Source organism: Sesamum indicum, linkage group LG1, assembly GCF_000512975.1.
Source record: "Sesamum indicum cultivar Zhongzhi No. 13 linkage group LG1, S_indicum_v1.0, whole genome shotgun sequence".
Classification (NCBI taxonomy): domain Eukaryota; kingdom Viridiplantae; phylum Streptophyta; class Magnoliopsida; order Lamiales; family Pedaliaceae; genus Sesamum; species Sesamum indicum.
In genome coordinates this window covers 11,441,227-11,466,311 of record NC_026145.1, presented here as the reverse complement: position 1 = coordinate 11,466,311, position 25,085 = coordinate 11,441,227, and the positions used below count along the sequence as shown (strand labels likewise).

Genomic DNA, 25,085 nt, shown 5'->3' with positions numbered 1-25,085 from the left:
TTCTCCTTAATTATAAAATTAAAATCAAAATAAATTTTTTTTTGCATGTTGAATAAAATGACAGCTAAACATGCCCTTATATAGACAAGATCACCTAATTTTTCCTCCAAAATTGGGTTGACTGTTTGTTTTAATGGTCAACTTAATGGAGGGTACTCGGACAGATGAAAATTAAAAACTTTAGGTATCAAGTCCGGTGACTTGAAAACATGGAGTATTAAAAGTAAAAAAGGAGTATAATTTGGGTACAAAAAATAAAATTATCCCAAGAACATAGCAAATCTAACAGAAAAACTTTATGGTAAAATTATAATAGGAGGTTATTTATAATTTTTCAAACAACGAGAAGGTAATTGTAATTATGATAGACTTTAGAAAAATCCGTTGTGATTTACATACCAATCAATATAAATAGGAGTCATCAGCTAGCATATGCACTTGCTATGTTAAGTTCGGTTGTGTTGTTGTAAGAAGATCGCCTTCATAACTCTTACCTCTCGACTCTAAACTTACAAGTCTAACTTAATTTTCTCCGACCACTTGAAGATGTCTGAATATACATGATCACCTCCCAAATCATCTCCAGTAGCACCTGCAGCAACCCTCATAATGTCCTCAATCAAAGCAAAATTTCCCATTATATCGACATGAGCGCCACTCTGTGTGCCGCGGCCTTCAAGAAAGTTAGACGGAGGAGCGTGCTCGTATTCCCTTACATAATTTTTGATTCCCGAAGGATTAAATCTAGTTTTTCCACGCCAACCTTTTGCACTCATGAAGCCTGTACTTAAAACAGGCACAGTTTCGTCCCCGTCCACTGTAAAGACACCGTCTCTCAAGCACATATCTCCATCTTCTTCACTTGCCGATGTATCAATTTGAAAAGGAATATAGCATTCTGCATATGGACTTTGCCTGTAAACATAAGCTCTTTCAGTTGGAATGCCAACTCCATACATCGAGAAGATCTCCATGTCAGTAGCATTTGGCAACCTGCAAAACCATTTTTGGTTAGTTAATATAGTAAGGAAACTACAACGAGCTCTTTTGAATTTACTATAGTTACAAATATTTCTTCTTCGTTTGAAAAGTTACAAACACCCTCTAGAATTTACGATCGTACATCTAACAAATACCCCATCTAATGGACTGTTATGAGGGAATATTTGTTAGAAAATCATTAATTTTAAAATGCTATTTATAAATTTTTAAAAAAATATTTAGAATTATTATAAATTTTAAGAGAACGTGTTGTAATTTATCCTAAAAGAGATTCAGATAAAGACAAAAGTAGTAATACTTACTTGGTTTCCAATGGATTTGACCAATATTTGTAATGAGCATACTTGGGATCATCCAAATTAGCAGCTATGCCATAGGAAAAATGGGCACTACCACGTGCCATCATTTTTGGGGCAATATATTTTAATAGATCCACAATATCTCCGGCAGTATATGCTTTATATTCAGTTACAGCATTAATACCACTAAAACCCAGGTCATGATACTCTGTCCACACATCCCCACAACCGTTGTTTGCAAAATTATTACCCTTTACAGCACCCTGTAGGTATAACCAATTGATCCTATTAATACAATTGATATTAAATCATGAAGAGATTTGTAATTTGCTATATATAGATATTTTTTATCGATTGACAATCATAGAAAATAAAGAAAATTTACCCGAAAGTCAGTCCTCTGAATTTGAGAAGAATGAGCTCTTGCTACGTCTTTCCCAAAAGATATTATTCTTCCATAATGGACATGATTTGTTTTTGATTTGGTATTTTGATACTTATTATGATCGTCAATAACATCGAATGCATTAATTTGCTTTCTTGTATTAGGAACATAGCCTTCCTCAGGTGACCAATCAAGATCTCCCCAAATAGTGTCTCCACCTTTTGGTATCATTGACATGGTTGAATCCCATGTTCTCGTCATCTTCATTATGTGTTGTAGAGTTTGAATTCGAAATAAATCCTTATCCAGAACACCTGGTGCTATGGCCCTGACAACAGCAACATCCTTTGCTTCTTCAGAAAAAAGTCCAGAAATAGCTTTCGGAACACCTAAAAGCGGTCCGGCAATGTTCATCACAGCTTTAATGTGCCTAGCACACCAATTCGGTCCACCGCCTCCGCCCATCGGAGCAGGTGTCTCCACCCATTTCATAAAATGCAAGAAATATACAACACCCATCGAATGTGGAACGATCACCGCCTTATTGCCACCATTTGTAGAGACCATTAGTTCTATATTACTTTTTATTCTACTTAATGTTTGGTCTCGGACCTGAATGTAAACTTACCATTATCAATAAATATATGTATATATATATATATATATATCCTATTTAATAGACTTTAATTACATAAATATGAGAAATACCTACTTCTGTATTCTGAAATGAAAGTCTCCAATCATATGAAGCCATATACATGGTTTTCTCCTCATATCCAATCTGAGCAAGATTAGCAATTAGAACTGCCCAAACAAAATATCCTAGGGCAAAATAGTCTGCAGCAACAAGACCTGTCACAGGCCTCACCCTTATGCCAATAGGATCTAAACCAGTTTCATTGTCCAATGACATATGCTCCATCCAACATAAAGGACTACAAAACAATCCGTCCAAAAATAACTTAAAATTTTCAATGAAAACTAACAATTAAAATTAACTAACACACGTCAAAACAATTATAAAATAATATTGATAAACTCGGACCAAACTGGTCGATTTAACTTATGTAATTACAAACAGAAAATAAAACCGGTCAATCATATCTTCAAAATGCATAGCATTTCAACCCTACATAGGCCGGCCAAAACCAGTGGAACCGCAACTCGACCGAATTGCGGACCGTTGGTTCTAATTCTCTAACAAATTAATGTTAACATGAGCAAGATATAGATAGATAGTTACCTCTTATAGAGTTTTCCGAAAGTCCCTCCCCATAATCTCTTTCTAAATAACTTGTCCGCACATTGATGTCCCTCCCATAACTCCAATCCTCCGGTCACGATTCCAGGCACAAAAACCACAGGATGCTTAGCCCTCAACCCCTCTTTCTTCAACTTCAAGCCAGGGGGATCAGGCAGACGACCCCTTATCACCTCACTCATATAGTCCGAAAAAGAAGAAGGTATCATATTGTACAAAAACAGAAACGACCAACACATAACACATACACATCCAATCAACCAGCAACAACTATCCATACAAGACCACTTGCTCATCATCATCATCTCTTTTTCGGATTTTAATTTTTTATCGAGATCATAATCAACAATTCTTGTTGATTCATCTTCTTCTTGGATCCTTCTCCTTCTTAACACTGACATCTTGAAGTTGTTTTTTTCTTGAAAATATGAATGAGTAGAAGATAATAGTTGACCTGCATGTACCTTTTCAAGATCACCACGGCGGCGCTGCGATGGAAGGAGGAGTGACTAATTGGTTCTGAGAAATTAAGGACGGAGAAAAACGATTATGTGGGCCCATGCCTGCAGAATGGAGTGTAATGAATGCGTGTGATGTGGCTTGAGTTTAGCAATCGAATAACGTTGTTAGCATTTGTGCATGCCTTTTTTAGTATATAACGGATGAAATGCCTTATCTCAACTAGTCACACTCACACACATGGACATACATGTACGTGTAGCAGCGGAAATAGCTTTTTCGTCACGTGACTTTGAATTTTCACATTTTTGGTCTCGTATATTGGTTACGAAATTATTATTTTTAGTCCTATGACTTACAAAATGTGTCACTTTTTTCATTAAAGATTTAACGAAAGTCACATGTTTGGTATTTTAGGATAAAAAAATGCTGCTTTTTTTAAAGTTTTGAGACTAAAAATAAGATTTTTGTAATCAATATGATCAAAAGTATAAAAACCCTAAATTATAAGACCAAAAATACTATTTTTTCTATATATGTGATAGTAATAATATAAAGTCGATTTTTTTTTTTGATTTGGCAATTGAAGTAGTTTTGAATAAGTAATTTTCATTTTATTAAGAAATATAGAACTATAAACCTCAACTGGAAAGAGAAGATTAGTTTATTGAATAAAATACTGTATTAGTAGAAATCACTACAAGAAAAGAAAAAATTAATGATAAAGAAATTAAATGATAATATATTTCCATTACTTATACATTTAGTGTTTTTTTCTCTATAATAAATTTTATAACAGTGGCTGTTATTTTGTAAAAGTTATTATTGGTAAGAATTAATAATAAAAATAAAATGCGTAAAATTGTCGCAAACACTACAAAATAATTATTTTATTATAATGGGCATATTCTGTCCCAAGATGATGTCATCAAGTGGATTTGTCGTTGCAAATACTGTTGCAAAATTAGTCTCATCGACTCCTGCTGCAAAACCAATTGCAATAATTTTGTTGTCCTCAAATTTTGACAGTTTTCTGCAAGGGAAAAAGACCACCACAATTTTGGGACAATATTTGTAAAAAAAATATAACTTTTTTATTCGTCCGTTTGTCACTTGTTGGTAATCAAATTCAAAAGATGGACAAATTTACGACATCTGTCAATGACCGTCAATGAACTAACGGCTATTTCCCAACGACTAGTAAGGCACATTGCAAAATCCCCTACAAAATCCCATTGCAAAGTTACTAATTTTTGGCGGGCTAAGAAAATATGGTGGAAGATAAAATTCAAAATATCCTCATAAAATCAAAAGTTTTGGAGGAAAAATTCCAAAAAATTGAAATAATTTGCCGCGCATATTGCGACAGGAATAAGATCTCCGGTCCCAAATTTTGTTGGAAATTTAGTCTAGACTTATTTTTCATATAAAATATATGTGTTTTTGTTAACTGGGTCTATCTAAATTCAAGACAACTAAGATGTTAGTGGTTTAAGCATATCTAAATGGACAATCGAAATGTTAGAAGGTGGTTGTCGATTGTGGTCGCTTGCCACAATAGCTGGAAGTGAGCATTCACTGTTCTAGCGAGAGAGAGAGAAATATAGCAAAGAGCCCCCTTTCCCACAGAGAAAGAGATAACCCGCATTGCCGGGGAATATTTAAAGCATACAATATTTATTTAACAAGGTTAAAAAATATAATTATAAATGACAAATTGCATAACACCCCTTGTATTATAGTGAAATCATGTCAAATCACTTTGTAGTATCTTATAACCAAAAGACCCCCTGTATAATACTAAAACAACACGAAATCCTCTCTCTGATAGAATCTAACTGCTAGTAACACATGCTTAATTTACCAGTGTGCTTCTTTTTTTATATTTTTGGGCATTATTTTATGTTTTTAAGAAGCTATATTATAAATTTTAATTTGAAACTCAATTATTAGTTAATTTATTTTGAACTTTTAATTGATAATTTATTTCAAAAATTTAATATCAACACAAATAATAATAGATAAGATAACCCAATCATGAGTATACCATTTGTAAAATTAAATAAGATGGAGAAGACAATAATATGCTTGCAAATCACAACCTGGATTAAAGTACAATAATCATATGTTAATAAATGCAAATAATTCATTGATATGATGTTTATTTTGAAGTTTCCCCATTACCGTAAATGCGCCTTTATTTCTGCTCACGCTTTGTTGGTGAGGGAACAAAAGTAGCAGGCTTAAAAAACTCCCAGCCTTGTCCGCTTCACCCGTTTTCAATTTTTGAAACAGTAATAAAAGTCACTGTAACAAAATATAATATTAATAATAAAATATCGAGAAATAATTTTGAAGTTTTTACAAAAAAATTATATTAAATTATAATTATTTTTATCTTGTTGCTATATAATTATATTAATTCTTTAACTTAATAAATATATTTAGGATAATTATATATACATCCTTGATCTATGGTCTATTCACATAAATCATCCATACCTTTTAAAAAGTTACACAACACCATAAAAAATGTCAACTTCATTAACACAAAGCACCACTACTTTTTGTTCAATAAGCTTTTCAGCTTAACTCAATTAATAAAAAATATTATAAAATATACTTAAAAATAACAAATTGCTCGAGTTCGACTTATATTTAATCCGATTAAAACTTACTTGTGCGCGATTAATTACCAAATCAATTTTAAATACAATTTTTTAAGTTCCATAATAATTCAAATCAATTTGAATAATAATGCATTTGGTTCGACTAAAAACGAATCTATTTAGTTTCAATTATATTAATTACTCAAAATATTACCATTACTGCTATTTTATAAGTTGTATAATTTTAATATGCCGAAACACTTTTCAAGAACTCTTTTTTGTTAAGTAAAATAAAATTATTACAAACATCTAATGTTCGGAAAAGGGCGTAATTAACGTGGCTATAAAAATATTATTAATTCCTGCAAAGCATTCATAATGACACTTTATTTTGACATGTCTTGATGAGAACAATTGTGCTTGCTTTTAGGGAGTTGGACGTCTTAGAGCAACATATAGGCCGGCGCACATACATTCCACGACACCCTCTATCCAAACAAACGCATAATGCACCTTTGCATTTAAGGATAATATGCTATTTATTATATTTTTTAATATTTATAAATTTTAAAATATATTAAAAAATTAAATTAATAAATACATTCAATCAATATGAAATTATAAAAAAATATTATAAAAGTAGGTATATTTTTAAATTTATGTGATTGAAACCTATAACTTTTTAATTGTGAGGCATCAGTTTTGTCAATTAAAACAATACCTCGTTGGCGGACGTATGCTCTCTCCTCATGATAGCTAGATATTCATTTTTTTTTGTGACATTTATTTTGATAAATATTTTAGTGGATTATCAATTATTAAATAAAAATATGATGAATAGTGTGACGTTAATATATGTGCATGAGTTTAATGAGTTACGACCCGTCTGAATATATATTTGATTGAGTGACATCAGACGTGCTAAGACGAACTTATCCTTTTATAGAGACGGAATTTTTATAATCAATGATGTCTAAATTTAATACTTAAGATTGAAGTTTCATGAAAAAATTCGAAATTATGAATTCAAATTTCATCAGGATTGTGGATATTTGTCTCATTTAATATGAGTTTATAATGTAATTATTATTTGTCTCACTTAATGTGATTTTTTTATAATTTATTTTTTATTTTATACTAATGCACAATTTTTTTATCGAATTGATATATTATTTAATTTATTGACATTAATACAATCCTTTAATCACGACTTTTATTAAAAAAAAAAGTTAAATCTTGATAAAAATTTATTTGAGATATTACGAGCTTGTGTCTTATTTTTGGGTGACCTACTTTGAGGGTCGAATAATATTTACGTGCGATGGGCTTAAATTAATAGATTAATGACACAAATTGGTTAATTATGGTATTTGCGTGTCATATTTGTCAATTTAGTTTAAATTGTACCTTAATCAGAGAAATGCATATGTAAGAATACATAAAATGTGATCAATCTATTTCGTAATTGGCATGAGATATTGTAATTTTAATGTGTGGATATTGATCTATTTTAATAGTAATTATTAATTCACTGTAACAATAAATAAATTAATTATATATATATATATTTGATATAAATAATTAATATATTAAATTTAAATATAAATTTAATTATTATATATATATATATTTGATATAAATAATTAATATATTAAATTTAAATATAAATTTAATTTTTTCACTAAAAAGAAATCAGAGTGAATTAATCTTTTTGAATGTGCATTTGAGTTTTTTAATTATGGAAGGGAAATTTTTGCAATTTAAAGAAAGAAGAGGAAAATAGTCTGTAATTATTGTAATTAATAATAATAATAATAATAATAATAATATGATGGGTACAACAATTATAGAGAATATTGATAATTTGTAGGTGAGAAGTGGTTTTCATTAGAGTTGTAGTAATTATATTGATTTATTATTAAAATGAGTTTAAAAGCAAGAACAAATCACACTTGACACTCCCCTACTGCCTCCTGCCATCTCCCAGACCCTACAAATCTCAACGGCTTCTCTGATGATCTGCTGATCCTATGTATTCAAGTACAATTAGAGACATGGTTACTGTGTGTTGTGTGTGATAACGGAGGAGGAGATGGAGAGAGAGAGAGGGAGGGAGAATGGTGAGAAAGAGTGTGCTTGTTGCTCACTCTTTTTCCTACTGACTTGAAGAGAGGGGATGGAATCGATAATCTTCTTTCCTGCTTTGTTTTCTTTTTCTGAATCCTTTCGAAACTGTGCTATGTGAGGTTGTACTTCCGCCATTCATGCCGCCTCCGTTGCTCCTGCTCTTCATCTGTTTTCTTTCACTTTTGTCGCCCGCTTCTCCCGGTGTGAATGGATTTTTCTGCTGAAAAAATGCCCCACTTGATGAATAAACTGCTTCTTCCTCTGTTTTTTCTTGTAATTTCGACTTTGTAAATTTCGGTGGTCCTTCGATTTGGCTTTTGTTTCTTTGTTTTGGCTATAGTATGTTGACTTGTATAGCTTGTTCGAAGGAGCTAAACGCCGCCGGATCTATTCGAGACCGGCCGGACGATGGTGGAGACGCCGCCACTCCTTCCACTAAGCAAGCCATCAAATCCCTCACCGCCCAAGTAAATATATAGTAGTAGTGTTCTTCTCCTCTATTTTCATCGTTTTTGTTTGGTTTTTGATTTTCTCGAATAGCGTTTGTGTTTCGCAAATATACCTATCTGTATCGGAAAGTTCTCTGGAACATAAATTTGAGTTATATTAATTTGCCGCATTATTTTCTTGGTTTCTGTTTGTTTAGATCAAGGACATGGCAGTAAAGGCATCGGGTGCATACAAGAACTGCAAGCCATGTTCAGGCTCGTCAGGCCACGACCGGAGCCGGGCCTATGTGGACTCGGATGCCGGTTCGGTGTCTGAGAGGTTCTACTGCTCGTACCAGAGGACGGGCATCTCAAACTCCAAGCCACGGCTTAGGGGAAAGGAACTGGAAGCCAAGCTGAAGGCCCTTTCGAGTGGCTCGGCCACCCCCGCTTCGGTTAGCAGTAGAACTGAGTCTGTTTTGTTCATGGAGGAAGATGAGCCGAAAGAATGGGTTGCACAGGTTGAGCCGGGGGTGTTAATCACATTTGTTTCATTGCCACAGGGCGGAAATGATCTCAAGAGGATTCGGTTCAGGTAACAGAATCTTGGTTCGGTTATTATTCGCATTGTCGTCAGTCGATTTTCTTAGTCTTTAGGAGTACTAGTATTAGTTTTCATTGTTTTAGCTCTATTTCAATTTGAATGCTTCTTTGTTTGCCAAAAATCGTAGAAGATGTATTTAAGAAAAAAAGAGAATTTTGGTTTTGGTTGAATGATTGTCCAGAATTCGAGAGGTAAATTATGCTGGCAGCTTAGAAATTGTCGTCTCAGCTGCATATTGTTCAATATCAGTGCATGATTTTGGGTGAAATTTTCATGGTTGCAAATTTGGAAGCTAACTCTGTAGTCTGTACCAAACAAAAGTTTCTCTTGCAAAATCCCTTTTGATCTGAAATCTGAAAGCTATAATTTGTTTGTGAGTGGTGAAAAGCTTGTTGTAGCATGTGGATTTTGATGGGTTGTTTGTCTTGATTCGTTGGGGGGATTTCGTCTTTTTAATGGTACAGTAATGGGGTTGCATTGAATGGGGCATGTGAAGCCACTCTGTGTTGCACTAGCCCCCAAAATTATGAAGGTGGCCCCTCATAAAAAGTGGTGGGACTTTGGGACAATTGGCTTCTTGACTGCTTGTTTGTAAAAGTCCCTTCAGCTTAGTCACTGTCCACATGAAACCACATCTCAGGTAATTGAAGATATTTTGGATGGGGATATGTGTCTAGTCAGTTATGGGAATTGAAAATAGAAATAAGAAACAATTTTAAGGTTGGAAAAGCAAAGAAATAAAGAAATGTCATTGAAAAAGGAAAGAGAAAAAGAAATTTCATGGACAACCAAATTCTGGTGGTCCTCCTAATTTTCATTTTTGGTGTCTTTCCTCTTCCTCCTTAGTTTAATTACTAGCATTAATAACTAAGAATAGGTATTTTTCTTGGGACCTTGAATTCTGAGAGAAATATCTGAAGACAGTGACCATATTTTAGCAGGGCCATAACTAGGAACCAATCCAAGAGGTTTATCTTTTTTACTTGTGGTATTGCTGTTTTTGTATGCTTTTTCCAATCTGGACCAGCAATTGTACAAAGCATATATATTCTTTATTTTGCTTGTACCTGAGATGTTAATGCCACATTGGAAAGATTTGATTGACAGTGAAATAAATCTCCATTCCTTCACATTTTTTCACTTGAGTTCTATTCAATTATGTTCAAGTTATCTTGTTTGACCATTTTACCATCTGTTGAGGATCCTGAATGAATTCACGGTACAATGCTTATGAAACCTCCAAAGTCAAAAAGTGAAACAATTACCTTGTACTTGTAGTTCTTCAGGGGTATAGACAAATTTTGAATTTCAATGCGTCAATGTCATCGTAAGGTACTGGTTAATCAACAATTTTGATTATAGGCTTTGAGCTGCAACTATTTAGTTGATTGCCTCATTCCGCTTGTGCTAAGTTCCTTATCATGCTTTTCCTGCAATTTTAATAGCTGCTGTCTAGTCTAACAAGGGTGAAAGTTTTATCCCAATCAGCACCTTTCTCTTATCCTTTTTGCAACAAATATTCTTTACTGGTATATCCCAGCTTTCAGTATCATTTACGAACACCATTTGTATCTCATGAAATAGGGGAGGTCAGCTATACACAAACTTATAACGCATTGCCTTCCTATTCCATGGCTTATTGATTTCAGAAGCTGGAAATCTTTCACCAACTTCCATTGGCTTTTCTTCCCTCCTTTGTGACAAAGAGAAAACAATACACTATGAAACCTTAATAAGAGTTAAATTTTCTGGTAGATAATTGTTGGTCCTGTAATTTGAGGGTCTTATTAATCAGCAGGTCTCCTGTGCCTTACTTTGATAATTGATACTGCTTCTCCCTGTTGTATGCTCACATCGAGCAATGTATGGAATTCTGATTTATAGTTTTCTCACAGGCAGCAATCTGCTTCTGAACGGATTCTGGTAATATTTGTTTTAGATGATCTAATTTCTCGCTTCTTATGGATGGTTTTACAGCCGAGAGATCTTTAACAAGTGGCAAGCTCAGCGGTGGTGGGCGGATAACTATGACAAAGTAATAGAATTATACAACGTCCAGAGGTTCAATCGTCATGCAGTGTCGCTACCAACTCCACCACGATCTGAAGATGAGGTAAACTTGGTCATGCTTATGGTGCCATGGATGATGGGTACTAATGGATTTTAACTGCCTCAACCTGCCATTTTTTAAAATTTCTTCTTTAGTCTAATACTTGCAGTCTTTGGATGCTGGTGATGTAAATTGACTAGAGACCCGAACAAAGTTTTCTTGTGTGATGCACCGTGAAACTATTTTTCTGTGGGATTTGCAAATAGTTAACTAAGTGATCCTTTTCTCTTAGAACTCAAAACTTGAATCAGCTGAGGACAGCCCTCCTGTGACGCCTCCATTGAGCAAGGAGCGCCTTCCTCGCCATTTCCATCGTCCAATTGGAGTCGGCTACTCATCATCAGACTTGCTTGAACATCGCCCAATGCAATCTCGTCACTACTATGATTCAGGTGGCCTTAATTCAACACCAAAACTCTCCAGCATCAGTGCTGCAAAAACTGAGACATCATCGATTGATGCTTCTGCCCGGTCAAGTTCTTCAAGGGAGATTGACCACTCTGGAGAGCTTTCAGTGAGCAATGCTAGTGATTTAGAAACTGAGTGGGTTGAGCAAGATGAGCCTGGAGTCTACATTACTGTCAGAGCATTGCCAGGGGGTGCTCGGGAGCTTAGAAGAGTGCGGTTCAGGTGAGTGATTCTTTCGAGTATTGTTTGTTTTACTCTATACTTGTATTGTATAGAACCTATTAGCTGTGAATTTCTACCCATACAGTATTTAAGTTTCCATAATTCGAGACACTATTTCTCGAGTCTGACTTGGAAATGATGAATGCAGCCGAGAAAGGTTTGGAGAAATGCAAGCAAGGTTGTGGTGGGAAGAGAACAGAGCAAGGATTCAACAACAGTACTTGTGATTTCTTTGATTCTTTTACATAGAGCCTTCTGTTAATGATCCATGCTGCTGCATTTTCTCAACATGTCTGTCTGAAAGTTTCAGCCGCTAGTCAGTTAGGCTTGTCTGCTTCCCTGGTAATTGCTTACAATCTGCCTTTCTTTCTGTCACTATTAAATGTGAAGAATTCTGCCTTTCCAATCAATGCATTAAGTTTTGTTGCAATATGTCTACTGTATTTATCTCAATGCAGATAATCTTAGTACTTGGGGTTGCTGGTAGTCCTCCCACCATATAACTCAAACCATATACAAATTCGAGTGCTTTTGTTCATGTCTAGATAGAATATATCAAAGTTCTCTGAAGTTTATAGACCGAACTAATGACGATACTCTCTGTTCACCACTTAAGAAACATTGCAAAGGAAAAGCAAAGGCTAAAAAGCCAATGGATAAGCTGGGGATAAGAAATGAGAACAGAGCTTTTGTCACTTTAGAAAAAGAAACATGCAAGCCATTTGTTTTCCCTTGGATCACACCCAGCTGGTTCGACTTTTGTTTCTATATTTAGACTCTTCTACTGTTCCCTTGATCGATCATCTCTTTACTTTATTGTTCTTCTTTCAAACGCCTTTATTGTTCTTCTTTCAAAAGCCGTTGTTGGCGTGTGAACGGTAGAACGGCCTTGCTGTTTAGGTTCCCTTTTGTCAGAGGACAAAAGATAAAGAGACTGTCTTTTGATTGTAGTGCTAATTTGCATGGATCATTCTCTACTTTGTACACTTTCAACATGCATGCAGTTGAAGGTGGTCTCAAATTCCTTCTTGGGATTGCCAAAACCCCACTTTGCCTTCCTATGTCTCTTTAACTCCAACTAAAGCTCTGGATGTGTGTGTGTGATCTGAGAGGCTGATCTTGAAGGGTTGGTGCAGATTTATTTTGGATGCGGAACGAGTGAACCCAAATCTCATAACTAATTGAAGCTACTTGTCTTGCACTTGGGAGTTTTTTTGAAGGAGTGATAGTTTGTTTAGAAGTTTGAATTTTACAATGCCAAAAAATAGTGAGAAGCAAAGACAAGCTAGACCAAAAATGACTTTTAAGAGTAGTTTATTTATTATAAAAAATATATTTTGACCTTTAAATATTTAAAACGTGTCTCAATAAACTAAAAAATAACCCAAAACAGTTGGGAATACTTTTTTTATTCTATTTTGGTTTTTGGAAAACTGAAAAAGGGTGATTTTTTTTTTCTTTTCCTTCCTCGAAGTTGGTGACTCACCACTTTTGCTCCAGTTGAAAATTAGTTGAATTGGGTGGGGAGTGGGAAAAATATAACACATATGAATGAATTATTATTATAAAGTTGGAAAGGGGCTAACCAAATTAAGCTTCGTGGCATTCGTTAGCCCATCTCATCATATATGTGCTTATCATTATTCATCATTTTCAACCATGTTCGCCTCCGCCCACTTTGTGGGACAAACCTCTCACTCTTTTCTACATCTATCTCAACACAAAATAATTTATGTAAAATAGTCGAGCTTGAGCTGAATTTTGTCAGAAACTTAAGGCTTAAGCTTGAGTTTTACCCATGATTTCTACGAGATCATTTCTTAAGCTCAATTTGAGGGGGGATGAGCTTTCATATTCAGTTAGTAATGTAAAATAAATTTAAAATAATTATTTATTGTTTTTTTAAAATATTTATTTTGATTGAAAAAAGTCATTTTTTACACAAGTGACGTATACTTGGGATGTATTTGTTTCTAGCAATACAAGTTCAATATTTATAATTAGAAAATCTAATACAATATGTGGGGTTTTAGGCTATAAAATTATCATAAGGGAGTTATCAGCAATTTCACTGCAATACATAGAGTTGTTATACAATTTTTCCTTAAAGAACCCTTAAAGAAAGGGTAAATTACATAGACACCCTTATGAAAATAACTCTAAATATATAAACTCTTATATAAATCATTTTTAAAATTATAAATACATTTTTTGAGATTGAAAGACAAAAGCTTACATAAACACACCTCACAAAACATACCTATAATTTTGTAAGACATAAAATATTTGTATATTTGGACATAATTTTAAGAATACCAATATAATTTATCTCTAAAAGAAATGATTATTTTCTTGATCACTACGTGCGTGTGTGTGTGTGTTTCTATGCTATCATTTTTAGCCCGACTTAGGTCACAATCACATTGCATCACATTATTTCCCACCGCATATATAAATATGGGCCATATATACATAATTAGTGAATATTTAGTGTAATCTCATCACAACTCACTTTTTTCCACATTTTTTTTTTAACTTTTTATTTCGTTCTTGAACTTCATCAAATCAAACCCTCCATTTCCCTATATATAATAATAATTACCTTTATTTTTATATATGTACACGTGTACAGACATACATACGTACACGCTCACACATACATGTGTATAAAATATATATATCTATATTATATACATTAAACTAATTAATCACAAACTACATACTCATATACACATATTACCCCTACATATATACATAAACATAATTATTTTGATAGAATCATAGTGTGTTATAAAGCATATCTTCAGCTATCTATATATATATATATTTCAATTTTTATAATAATATTGTTGGAATAAAAAAAAAATATATATCAATTGTAGTCATTTCGTTTACACTACTACATCTTGTGCACGTGCTTGCACATTTATGAACTATTATTTTTTGGAATATTTGTTTGGTGATTTCGTTATAATTAATTATGATCAATTCTATATATATATATATATTTGTATAATTATAATTATTTCCTTTACTTGAAATTCAAGATTTATACTTACTAACAATAAGCAATTAATTTGTCAATTCAGTCTTGTCTTAATAGTAAAGTTGAAGTCTCGATCGACACTTTCGATTTCAGAAAAATGTTAGATTTGAATTTCACTATCTCTATTCTTTTTTTTTTTTTGTCTATTTTAACAATAATTTTTAATTAATTGTATCTTTATATATATGTACGAAATTATATGAAATAATTATCATTATATATGAGAAAGTGTGTGTATATATATATATACACATCGGACCCAAACTTTGGGAGTCTTTCAAATGTTACATTCAATATAAAACATATTGAGTTAAATAAATGATACATATGTCAATATGAAATTTCTCTAACCTAACTCTATTTTTTTAAAAAAAATAAAATTCACATGTAATTACTCAATTTTTTATTATAAAATAATACTATTTTTGTAATTTATTTAATTGAAAGATTTTTTTTTTAAATATATAAATGATATGTATTTTGTACATAATTATTTAAAAGACATAACACCTAAAACTGTCAACTTTGAAAGTTACATAGACTGATAGAATCTCTCCATTGGAAAAAGGGATAAATACACTTTCCACATGAAGTATACTTATAATTGCATTCATCACTCTAAAATATAAAAAGTAACAAATATCCCCTAATAACATTGGCATAGTTTTCAGAGTAAAAATGCCCACATCATTTAGTCCGCTATTTATATGTTTGTTACAATTATTTTTCTATAAAAAATTTGAATTATTATAATTTTTTAATTAAAATTAATCTTGTTCCCAAAATATAAATTTATCATTAGTAAACAATCTTATAGAACTCTATAAGATTATAATCTTTATATTTTTTTATACGATTATTAAATTTTTTTACATATTTTATATTTTATGTTGTTATATATCTAGATACTCATAACGTATAACTTCTTCATAAGATATTGCGTATTTTACAAATTAGATTGAGCTTGTATATGTATAGTAAAATATACAAAATTATAAATATACTAAATTTAAAATATTTAATAACTTTATGAGTACCGGTATTGATGCGAGCAAAAAAATAAAACTTTGGTCTAGTTGGGGTAGATAGGAATGAGATAAAGTGCTAGAAAATAAAAGAGTCTACTCGAATAAAATTTATAAGAATCTTATTCCTCGTATTTTGTGTACAATGGAAAGCTTGACATTGAAGTTCAAAGTGTGAAACTCTAAGTGCGAAACTAAAGTATTCCTTTAAGTTGAAATTATAGCATGAAGTAAAAACTTGTAATATCAAGTTCAAAACATGGCTTCTCCAATTAGGGAGTTCTCTATTTACAGACAACCGTCAACCCATTAGATAAAATTGAATTTTTCATGAATTTTATGAATACTTATCTCAAAATGGTTAAATAAGGTTGAATTTTTCTTGGATTTAGTGGAGGTCATCTCCAAGCGGTTGGAGGATCCATGATCTTCGGGGGTGGTTGAGAAGACGTCTTCTCCTAATTAGAGTACAAAGATTAAAAGTTACTTTCAGTTGGGGGTGCCATGTGTGGCCCGCTGAGGTGGCGGGTCCTTATCTAATTATATGAGGTGTGCCTTCGGAGATTCTATATATAGATGTCATTTAAATTATTTGTGGATGCCATATGAAATGTGCTTTGACTATGACCGAGGAATTTTAAGTCCTAAGCTTTCTAATGGGCTCGTTAGATTCTCTTGAATATGAGTCTTTTTGGATTTGATCCGATTGGATTTCTTTTGATTAATTTATTTTGTGGGAGCATCAGCTTCTGAATTTCCTAATGCTCTACTCAAACTAGTCCAAAGGTACTTTAGGTCCTTAGGTGAACTAGTTTCTCGAGGACACCTTCAATTTTATATTCCTTTAAATTCTTATAATCTTTTTATTCTTATTTTCCTGAACCATTTGAATTTTTTTTAGACCATTCCATTTTTATTAGCATAAGGTATTCATATAACTGGATGTAAAATACACAATTTAAAATAACATAAAATTTTATTTTATGAAATTCTACATACATACACTCACATTACCGTGTCATAGAATTGTCGACTGCAGCCGCAGCCAACCGTAATATAAAGCACAACCCCAGCACACAAAACAACAGAAAATCCCTCTCTTTCTCTCTCTCTCTCTCTCTCTCTCTCTCTCTCTCACACAGAGGCGTGCTTTCTTGCTTTCATTACCGCCCCTCTCTGCCATAATCAGAAGCAGCTCCCCACAGCAAATGAGTACTAATGTCTGTCACTCATGCATGCCAAGAAACCATGCACACCAACACATCCTCTGAGTCTGACACCTACTCCATCACCATCATCATCATCATCTCTGTTCCTGCTGCTCTCTTGACCCTCTCAAACCAGACACTTAACCTTTCCTAGTATCATTCCTTGTCTTCCCAAATCCCCCACCCCACACACCTTCTCTTCTACTATAAGTACACACAACGATGGTGGATCATGATACAAGGTGTACTGAAACCACCCCACACCACCACCATCCTTCCCGCTTCAGCTCCACCTCCACCTCCACCCAGCCCTCCTTCTCCTCCACCCTGCTTGATGCGATTTATCGCTCCATTGACAGGGGAGATCAAGAAGATATGGGATTTTGCAAGGAGCCCACGAGGAAGATTCGGCGTGATGTTAACGTGCGCGCTGTGTTCGCAAGTGAGGAGGAAATGGCGACCTTCCAGCGGGCTTGCATGGTCGACAAATGGATGGAGAAGAAGGTAACTGAAAAAGTCGCCGTTGGGAGAAAATCCGCCGCTGATGTGCAGGTGAAGAAATCGCGGAGAGATCGGGAGAATTTGAGCTCCAGCTCTTCGGATTCCAGCCCTGGCGGTTTCTTCTCCTCCTCGGAGGCGGAATCGTTGCCGATTCAGAGGCCGAAGCCGGTTCGCACTGGAGGGTCTGGGTTTGAAAAGGAGAAGCACGGGGAAAACCGTCGCGATTCCGAAGCTAATGGACGAGGTTTTGGCGATCAATTAGAGGAGAAGGAGAAGCGTGAAGGCGGATTCCTGAAGACAAAATCGCGGGCGCTGAAAATCTACGGCGATTTGAAGAGAGTAAAGCAGCCGATTTCTCCCGGCGGCAAGCTGGCCGGATTTCTAAACTCTCTTTTCACGGCCGGGAACTTGAAGAAACCCAAAGTCCCCGCCGGTGGAGGCGATGATTCTCCGTCGACGCGGAAATCGACCAACGCATCGACGTGTTCATCGGCTTCCTCGTTCTCCAGATCGTGCCTCAGCAAAGCGCCGTCGTGCAGGGGAAAATCCTCCGGCGGCGCGAAGAGGTCGGTGAGGTTCTTCCCGGTGAGCGTAATCGTCGACGAAGACTGCCAGCCATGTGGGCACAAATACTTACACCAAGAAAACGAAAACAACAACATTCATAGCATCAAAACCGCCATTAACGAAGACCTTATGCGCCATATACTGGAGAAAAATCGTCGAGCGGAGGAAGCTGCCAGAGATTTTCTGATGAATTATCAGAACAAACGTGAATTTGAACTCCCATTTGATCATTTGAGGAAATCCCACGTCGAAAATCAAGGGTTTGATCAGGATTTCGATGAAGAAGACGATGATTTCGATGCAGCAAGCGACGCAAGTTCAGATTTGTTTGAGTTGGATAATCTTTCTGCCATTGGAATGGAAAGGTATAGAGAAGAATTACCGGTGTATGAAACTACCTACCTTGATACTAATCGAGCCATTGCTAGTCGTTTGATTTTGTAATAATTCAAGAAAAAATAATAAAATAAAATTAGTGTGTATTTGTAATCTTTTCAAAAAAAATATTTATCTGGAATTTAGATAAAAAAAATTAATATTTTTATTTTGCAATCATTTCGTAGTCATTGTAATATTCTTATAGATACTGCATAGTGAGATTAATATTGGGTGTCAATTTAAATGCAAAAAGTCTTGTTATATAATTAGACCTCAAAATAACTACTTTAGTAGACAAAATTTAGATTTTCTATAATACTCTTATTTTACTTATTTTTTTTATAAATAATTGTCTTTATTAAGCAATTAGTTATATGAAAACTTTTCTACTCATACATATTTAAGATCAATTTATTTATATAAAATATTAATTAACAATAGAAAAAATATGAATTTTCACTACAGTTAATTACTACAGCTAAAAGAAGAAAATCGTGAAAAATACAGATCATCCACGATTTCACAACAGTCTTTAGCCGTTATTTTTGCAGGTGTGGCTAAAATATTAGTCATGACAAAAAATCATGACAAATATTTTGATTATGACAAAAAATATAGCGAATACTGATTAATCGTGATAAAAATTTAAGTTTTTTGCTTTGATTTTATTTAACAGTGACTAATAGTATTGATTTTACCATAATTTTTAAACCTTAGTCATTTATGGTATACTGAAAACTCACTATTTGAATTGGCAAGAATTTAACTAAAAAGAAAAAGGGGTTAATTTATGTGCAAAAAGATGTTCTATGTTAATTTTATAGCAAAAAAATTCCTGCATGATTTGCAGAAAAAAGTAGATTCGTACTTTCCAGTTTCCATCCATCAACCTCTAACACTAATTAATTTTTCAGTAAATTGTTTATTTATTATGCATTAATATTTTTATGTAGGAATAATTGTGAGATGATATTAATTAAGATTGTACCTCCAGCTATTTAATTTTTCTCTCGATGTGGGACGAGGACGGAATTAAAAAAAATAAAAAGAAAGAAGGAGGAGTAGAATGATGAAACATAGGGGAAAAAGTTAAAGGTAAAGATTGTGAATGTGAAAGTATGATGATGATGATGAGGTGAGATCAAAGCAAAGGCAAAATCTATATATATATATATCAACTCATCAATCCAATCAACTCTTTGCTCTTTCTTGAATTCACAAATTGTAGGGTCCTTTTTTTTAAAAAGAAAATAAAAAATCTTGGGAGGTACATTTTTAAATTCACCATAAATATCTGCCAAAGGAGTTGGCATTTTTCAATGAACCTATTGATTTATTGTACAATTAGTGGTGCCACCTATTGAAGTTCAATTAATTGCATTTATTTCTTGTAAAAACCTCACATCAAGTTGGTGTAATTACGCGTAAATTTCATGTGGTTTAAAAAATTATATTTAATATTTTTTAAGTTTACTTCAATATAATAAATAAATCCCTCAATTAGTCAAAAATTCACCATATTTGTTGATATTAACAAATGACCTAAATAAAAATCGATATTTACACTTGATTGATTTATTACTTACTTATTACAAGTCAAATAATTTTTTTATGACTAAACTACCCTTATAATGATGAAGATATACTTCCTCACATGCAGTAATATGTGAAGACGTATGAAGATAATTTGATCATAAAAATATTTATTTGACATGCAATAAATTAGTAAGAAGTCAATCAGTGGTAAACATAGATTTTTTTCGTTAATATCAATAAATTCGATAAATTTGAATAATAGAGGAACTTAGTTGTTAAACGAAATCAAACATTAGGATACTAGATATAATTTTTCAAACCTCAGAGGAGGGGATTATAATTATCCCAAAAAAATATTAAACTTAGAGACGACATACAATTATTATTTGTTTTATTTTTTGAATGGCTTGATTATAATTGTATCATGAATTTTAGTAAGAATAAATATATCAATCAACATGTCAATTATCAATTTTATTTATATATGGATATTAATTAGTTTATTTTAATAATTGTTTATCTGCTGTAAATATAGATATAATTATTTCAGGAATTTTATCTTTTAGTGGTAAAAGAAGGTGAGTTAAGGAATTTTCTTAAGGTAATAAAGAAGGGAATTAAATAAAGAAATAATTGATTTTGGTCCCCAAAAGGTTGGGACATGAAATCTATGGTCAGATCTCTTTTGTTGGTTGGGCAAATTAGTTAGCAGATGATGAGAATGATAATGCTAAAGGGAAATTGGACCATCACTCATCTTCCTCATTTTTTGATTTTTTTTTTACTTTAATAGAAATTTATTAAACGATAATTATATAATTACATCAAATTTTAATAAATTAAACAATATATAGGCTCGATGAATACATCAATATAAGAAAAAAATTATAATAAATATACACAAAGTGTAATAAATACACGTACATTTGGTGCTACTCGAACCCGTGACATCATTTGCTCTTTCACACACTTTGCTATATAACATTTGATTATCTACAAAACTTAAACTAGGCCTTATTAATTTGTTTCTACGTGCATATAATAAATAATTTTTCATATTTTAAACTATATTATACAAGAGTAAATTATATAAACCAATCTATTACATTTAAAAAAAAACAAGAAAGAAAGAAAAGAAAAAGAAAAAGAAAATTAATTCATCAATTAAAATAAAATTTGAATACTTGAATAAGTTAGCTATATTATTAGTTCAAGGGAATTTTCGACTTTATAAAAAATCGGTGCGGCAGTATAAGTTACAACGGTTTATTGAGTAAAAATGGTCTTTCCTTTTTTATATAGTATAGATATAGATAATATCTTTTTTGAACATGTGTCTCTCTTGGGACAACACCACTCTATTGTAATTTTTTCTTTTTTTTAAATTATATGTGTTTGCTATTTTTAGTTATTTAAAAAATGAAATACAGAATTTGGTCCATTAATTATGTACATTTTGGAATTTGAGGACACATTTTGCCAAAAAATACTTTTGAAGTTTGATGACACATTCATCTTCAAGAATGTAACCAACGATTTCTTTAATCAAATCACGTAAAACTTCCCATCAATTACGCATAATTAATTAAAAAAATCCATCATACTCCAAGTAATTTTGTCTTATTTCACTCATAAAAAAGTGAATAAGGAACTCAAAATGAAATGAGGGCCACATGAGAATCATAAGTGGAGTTGAAATTAATAATTTAGTTATGACAACTAAGATACATTATTAATAATAGTAATGTAGAACCTAATGTAAAAAAAAAGGTTGTACTAATCTTGAACTAAATGAAAAGAAAAGGCTATGCATCCTATGTTCTAAACTCTCATATAGGCTTAATTGGAATTGTCCCACAAGTGAAGGACCAAAGTTAAGGTGGCTGTAGCTCATGTTCAAAAGTACTAATACTCTATGTTATAAATAACTCAAAGCATACCTATTATTTAATGTACAAAAGTAAGTAATATTTTGTTATAGGTATTAATTTAATTTGTTATTGCTCTGATATTAATGTAATTAGCTAGGTACCTAGTCTAGTTGCAATCTGAATGATGTGGATATGTATGTATATGTGGGGTATAGTATTTTAACAAGGAATTTACATAAAAATTCCGAATAATTTAAGAAATACATATGAATATCAAGAATTTCCACATTTTTATTAGGGTTAGGTTCATTTGCACTCTCAACAAGTCCATCAAACTGTTGATTCATAGATTAATTGATGGAGTTTGTTATTACAGGACAATATTGATGCACTTGGTCCAAGGGAAAGGCTAATATATAAACAATTTCAATTGATGGAGTTTGTTATTACACGACATTCATATATGGTCTAAGAGAAGACTAATAAATAAACATCCCAATAGATATTCAGTAAGTACGGGACTTTTATTCGTTTTTACAATACTATTTTTCTATTTATACGCATCAGAGAGTTGTTGTCAAGGCCAAAAAATCTGATGATCCCTTATTGTATATCGTACATACGATTTTAAATTAAATCGCATGTCATATTAAAAACTAACCCTATAAATACTATCAACAATGTTCTTGCATATTACCATGCATGTATATATATATATATATGTATCTCAGATAGCATGATCATTAAGTTATGAGAATCCAATATGAGATGTGACAATTTTGAGGACAATGAGTCCATGGCTGGAATAGCTACATACCTACCATGCACAATGGTGTCCAGCTCTAATTATTGAATTTTGAAGCCCCCCACTCCAAAAATAAGAAAAAAGAAACCCTTTTGTCCCATTATACTTTATTTTGTCCGGGTGTGTTAATGGTTTATATTAACTCATCCTCCAAATTGCCATTCTATAAGGGTACAAGAAGGGATCTATCTTCAGACAATAACACATACAGTTTGTTGTCTATTCAAGAGAGAGAGCCACCAATCTGACTCATGTTCACCATTTTTCACATCTTTTGTTGGTGATTTGGTTAATCTTCTGTTTTGTCTTTATTATACTCCAAAGAGTTGAAGATTCTATGTTGTTGGGAGGGGACAATTTTTTGTTGTGTTAATATATATATATATGGTGATGTCTTTTCTTCTACTCCACTACCACAATGCACGAACCAGATTTAATACTTCTATCTGTCTCTATTTATTGCTCTCATTCTTAATTTCTTTCCTCAAAATATTTTTAAATAATAATTAATGTTTCTGCAAATTGCCCTTTTAAATTAAAGTAACCATATGACAGCACCAACCCTAGTTTACAATTTTATGAAATAATAGCAAGAAACATAAAAGATCATGATATGAATTTCGTCTCTAGTCTATCATTTTTGTGTCAAAGTCAAATTAGTCCCGAAATTTTAAACGATCAATTTGTACCTTTCATGACACAAATACACACATATATGCACATATACATACTCTTCTAATGTACGGAGAAGATATAGTAGTCGAGTCCCTCTTAAGATTGTATAAGTATTGATGAGTCCATAACCGATAAAAGTTGATTTGAGATATCGAGTAAAACCAATCAACATAGACAAATAATTATTTCATGACACCCCTTTTTCATACTTTGAGAAAAAACTTGTCAGAAAATGGTAACAAAGGTTTGAGTCATTAGCCACTAAAAGGAAAGAACCAATTTGACCTTGAATCATTACCAGCATTGTACAACTTGAAAGAAGGTTTTGGAGGGAATATGAACAAATTAAGTTCAGTGAGCAGCATGGGCCCCAATAGGGTATGGTAGGCTCCACCCATGACCTGGAGCTTTCAAATGAAAAACTATTGGAGGCCCATATATATTGGGTAACATGTGATGGGCTGGCTCATAATGTTCGAGGCCTGTCGGGGGATACGCGTGCGAAGCCCAATGGGTCCTACCCTCATTAAGTAAACCCTGCCCCAAACTCACTGGCAAACCCCCACACATATGATCTGCCATTCACACATGTGATAGCACTAGACTCTTTCAACTGTATATATTGTCCTTGCAACATTTCAACTATTAACTCTCCCAAATTGTGGTCTGTCATTTCTGGATAGGTCTAAGTCCGGGCCCATGTCATTATTTTTTTATTTTAGAGTAAAGATCAACCTTTCATGATATTTTATATAATTATAGATTTTTTTGTAATTTGCAAAAATTATTGATATTCAGATATGTAGTATAATTATGTAACTCTTGGATGATAAAGTGAAAATATCTATTTTACCCTTATTGAAATTTTATTTTTTGTAAGAAATATATTAAAGTATATGATGTTGGAGGAACATTATAAAAAATGTGAAAATTTAATGAAGGGATGTTATTACAAAAGAATACTTAAATACATAAAATTATAATTCATGATCAAAAGGGTATTTTGGTAAATGCAAGATAAAATTTGGATGAAATCCTAACAAAAACCAATGAAATAATTCAATTGTTGAACGAATGTTATTTATTATCAAGAAAATATCAATAATTTCTCAACAACGAATTATATTAATTGTATCAAACTTTATGGGAGTTTGACGTAATTTAATCTTTATTTTATGATATTGTTATATGAGAAATTTTTATTACCTTCTGGACTCGTTTACTTTGAAAGATGAAATTAAGCCAGAACAGATTAACAATAGATAAAATATGAAACGAGATTGGATTGGCACACTATATCTTGTTTACTTGTATTGCCAAAATTTGGCGTAAAACTAATTTTATATTTAGTTGACACATTTGGGACAAAACAAGTGAGAATTTATCAATTCTCAAAATTGCCCTCCAGTTAAAACTCATTCCCAACAAATCTGATAATGCCACAATTGACCTCCAAAATAGAGAATATTTAAGTTTTACTGGGTTGCTCTTTAATGAACATCACGGAGGACTGGGCATGGAGACGTGCCCCTCTTTGGCTGGTGGGTGGAGGGAATACA

General features: G+C 32.7%; 3 protein-coding genes across 3 annotated transcripts; 2 read left to right on the top strand and 1 right to left on the bottom strand.

Annotated features, from left to right (window-relative positions):
- Positions 346-3,524, bottom strand: LOC105163255 (phospholipid:diacylglycerol acyltransferase 1). Its single transcript, XM_011081541.2, has 5 exons — positions 2,930-3,524; positions 2,399-2,621; positions 1,687-2,298; positions 1,305-1,564; positions 346-993 (listed from the first exon to the last, which is right to left on the bottom strand). Exons 1-5 carry the CDS (start codon positions 3,346-3,348, stop codon positions 510-512), a joined length of 1,998 nt encoding a protein of 665 aa, XP_011079843.1. The 5' UTR covers positions 3,349-3,524; the 3' UTR covers positions 346-509.
- On the top strand, positions 7,970-12,141 carry LOC105163245 (protein Brevis radix-like 2). The gene is made up of 5 exons (XM_011081529.2): positions 7,970-8,609; positions 8,789-9,165; positions 11,152-11,287; positions 11,517-11,914; positions 12,063-12,141. The coding sequence occupies exons 1-5, from the start codon at positions 8,484-8,486 to the stop codon at positions 12,139-12,141; spliced, it is 1,116 nt and encodes a 371-aa protein (XP_011079831.1). The 5' UTR covers positions 7,970-8,483.
- Positions 17,416-18,705, top strand: LOC105163238 (protein BIG GRAIN 1-like B). Its single transcript, XM_011081518.2, has one exon. The coding sequence runs from the start codon at positions 17,416-17,418 to the stop codon at positions 18,703-18,705; it is 1,290 nt and encodes a 429-aa protein (XP_011079820.1).

Excerpts from the sequence above, each read along its gene's own strand:
- LOC105163238 (XM_011081518.2), top strand. The coding sequence starts at position 17,416 with ATGGTGGATCATGATACAAGGTGTACTGAAACCACCCCACACCACCAC.
- LOC105163245 (XM_011081529.2), top strand. The coding sequence starts at position 8,484 with ATGTTGACTTGTATAGCTTGTTCGAAGGAGCTAAACGCCGCCGGATCT. Across the intron at positions 8,610-8,788 it reads TCAAATCCCTCACCGCCCAA|ATCAAGGACATGGCAGTAAA; the intron begins GTAAATATATAG and ends CTGTTTGTTTAG. Across the intron at positions 11,288-11,516 it reads CACCACGATCTGAAGATGAG|AACTCAAAACTTGAATCAGC; the intron begins GTAAACTTGGTC and ends CTTTTCTCTTAG.
- LOC105163255 (XM_011081541.2), bottom strand. The coding sequence starts at position 3,348 with ATGTCAGTGTTAAGAAGGAGAAGGATCCAAGAAGAAGATGAATCAACA. Across the intron at positions 2,622-2,929 it reads TTCGGAAAACTCTATAAGAG|TCCTTTATGTTGGATGGAGC; the intron begins GTAACTATCTAT and ends ATTGTTTTGTAG. Across the intron at positions 1,565-1,686 it reads TTCAGAGGACTGACTTTCGG|GGTGCTGTAAAGGGTAATAA; the intron begins GTAAATTTTCTT and ends TTATACCTACAG.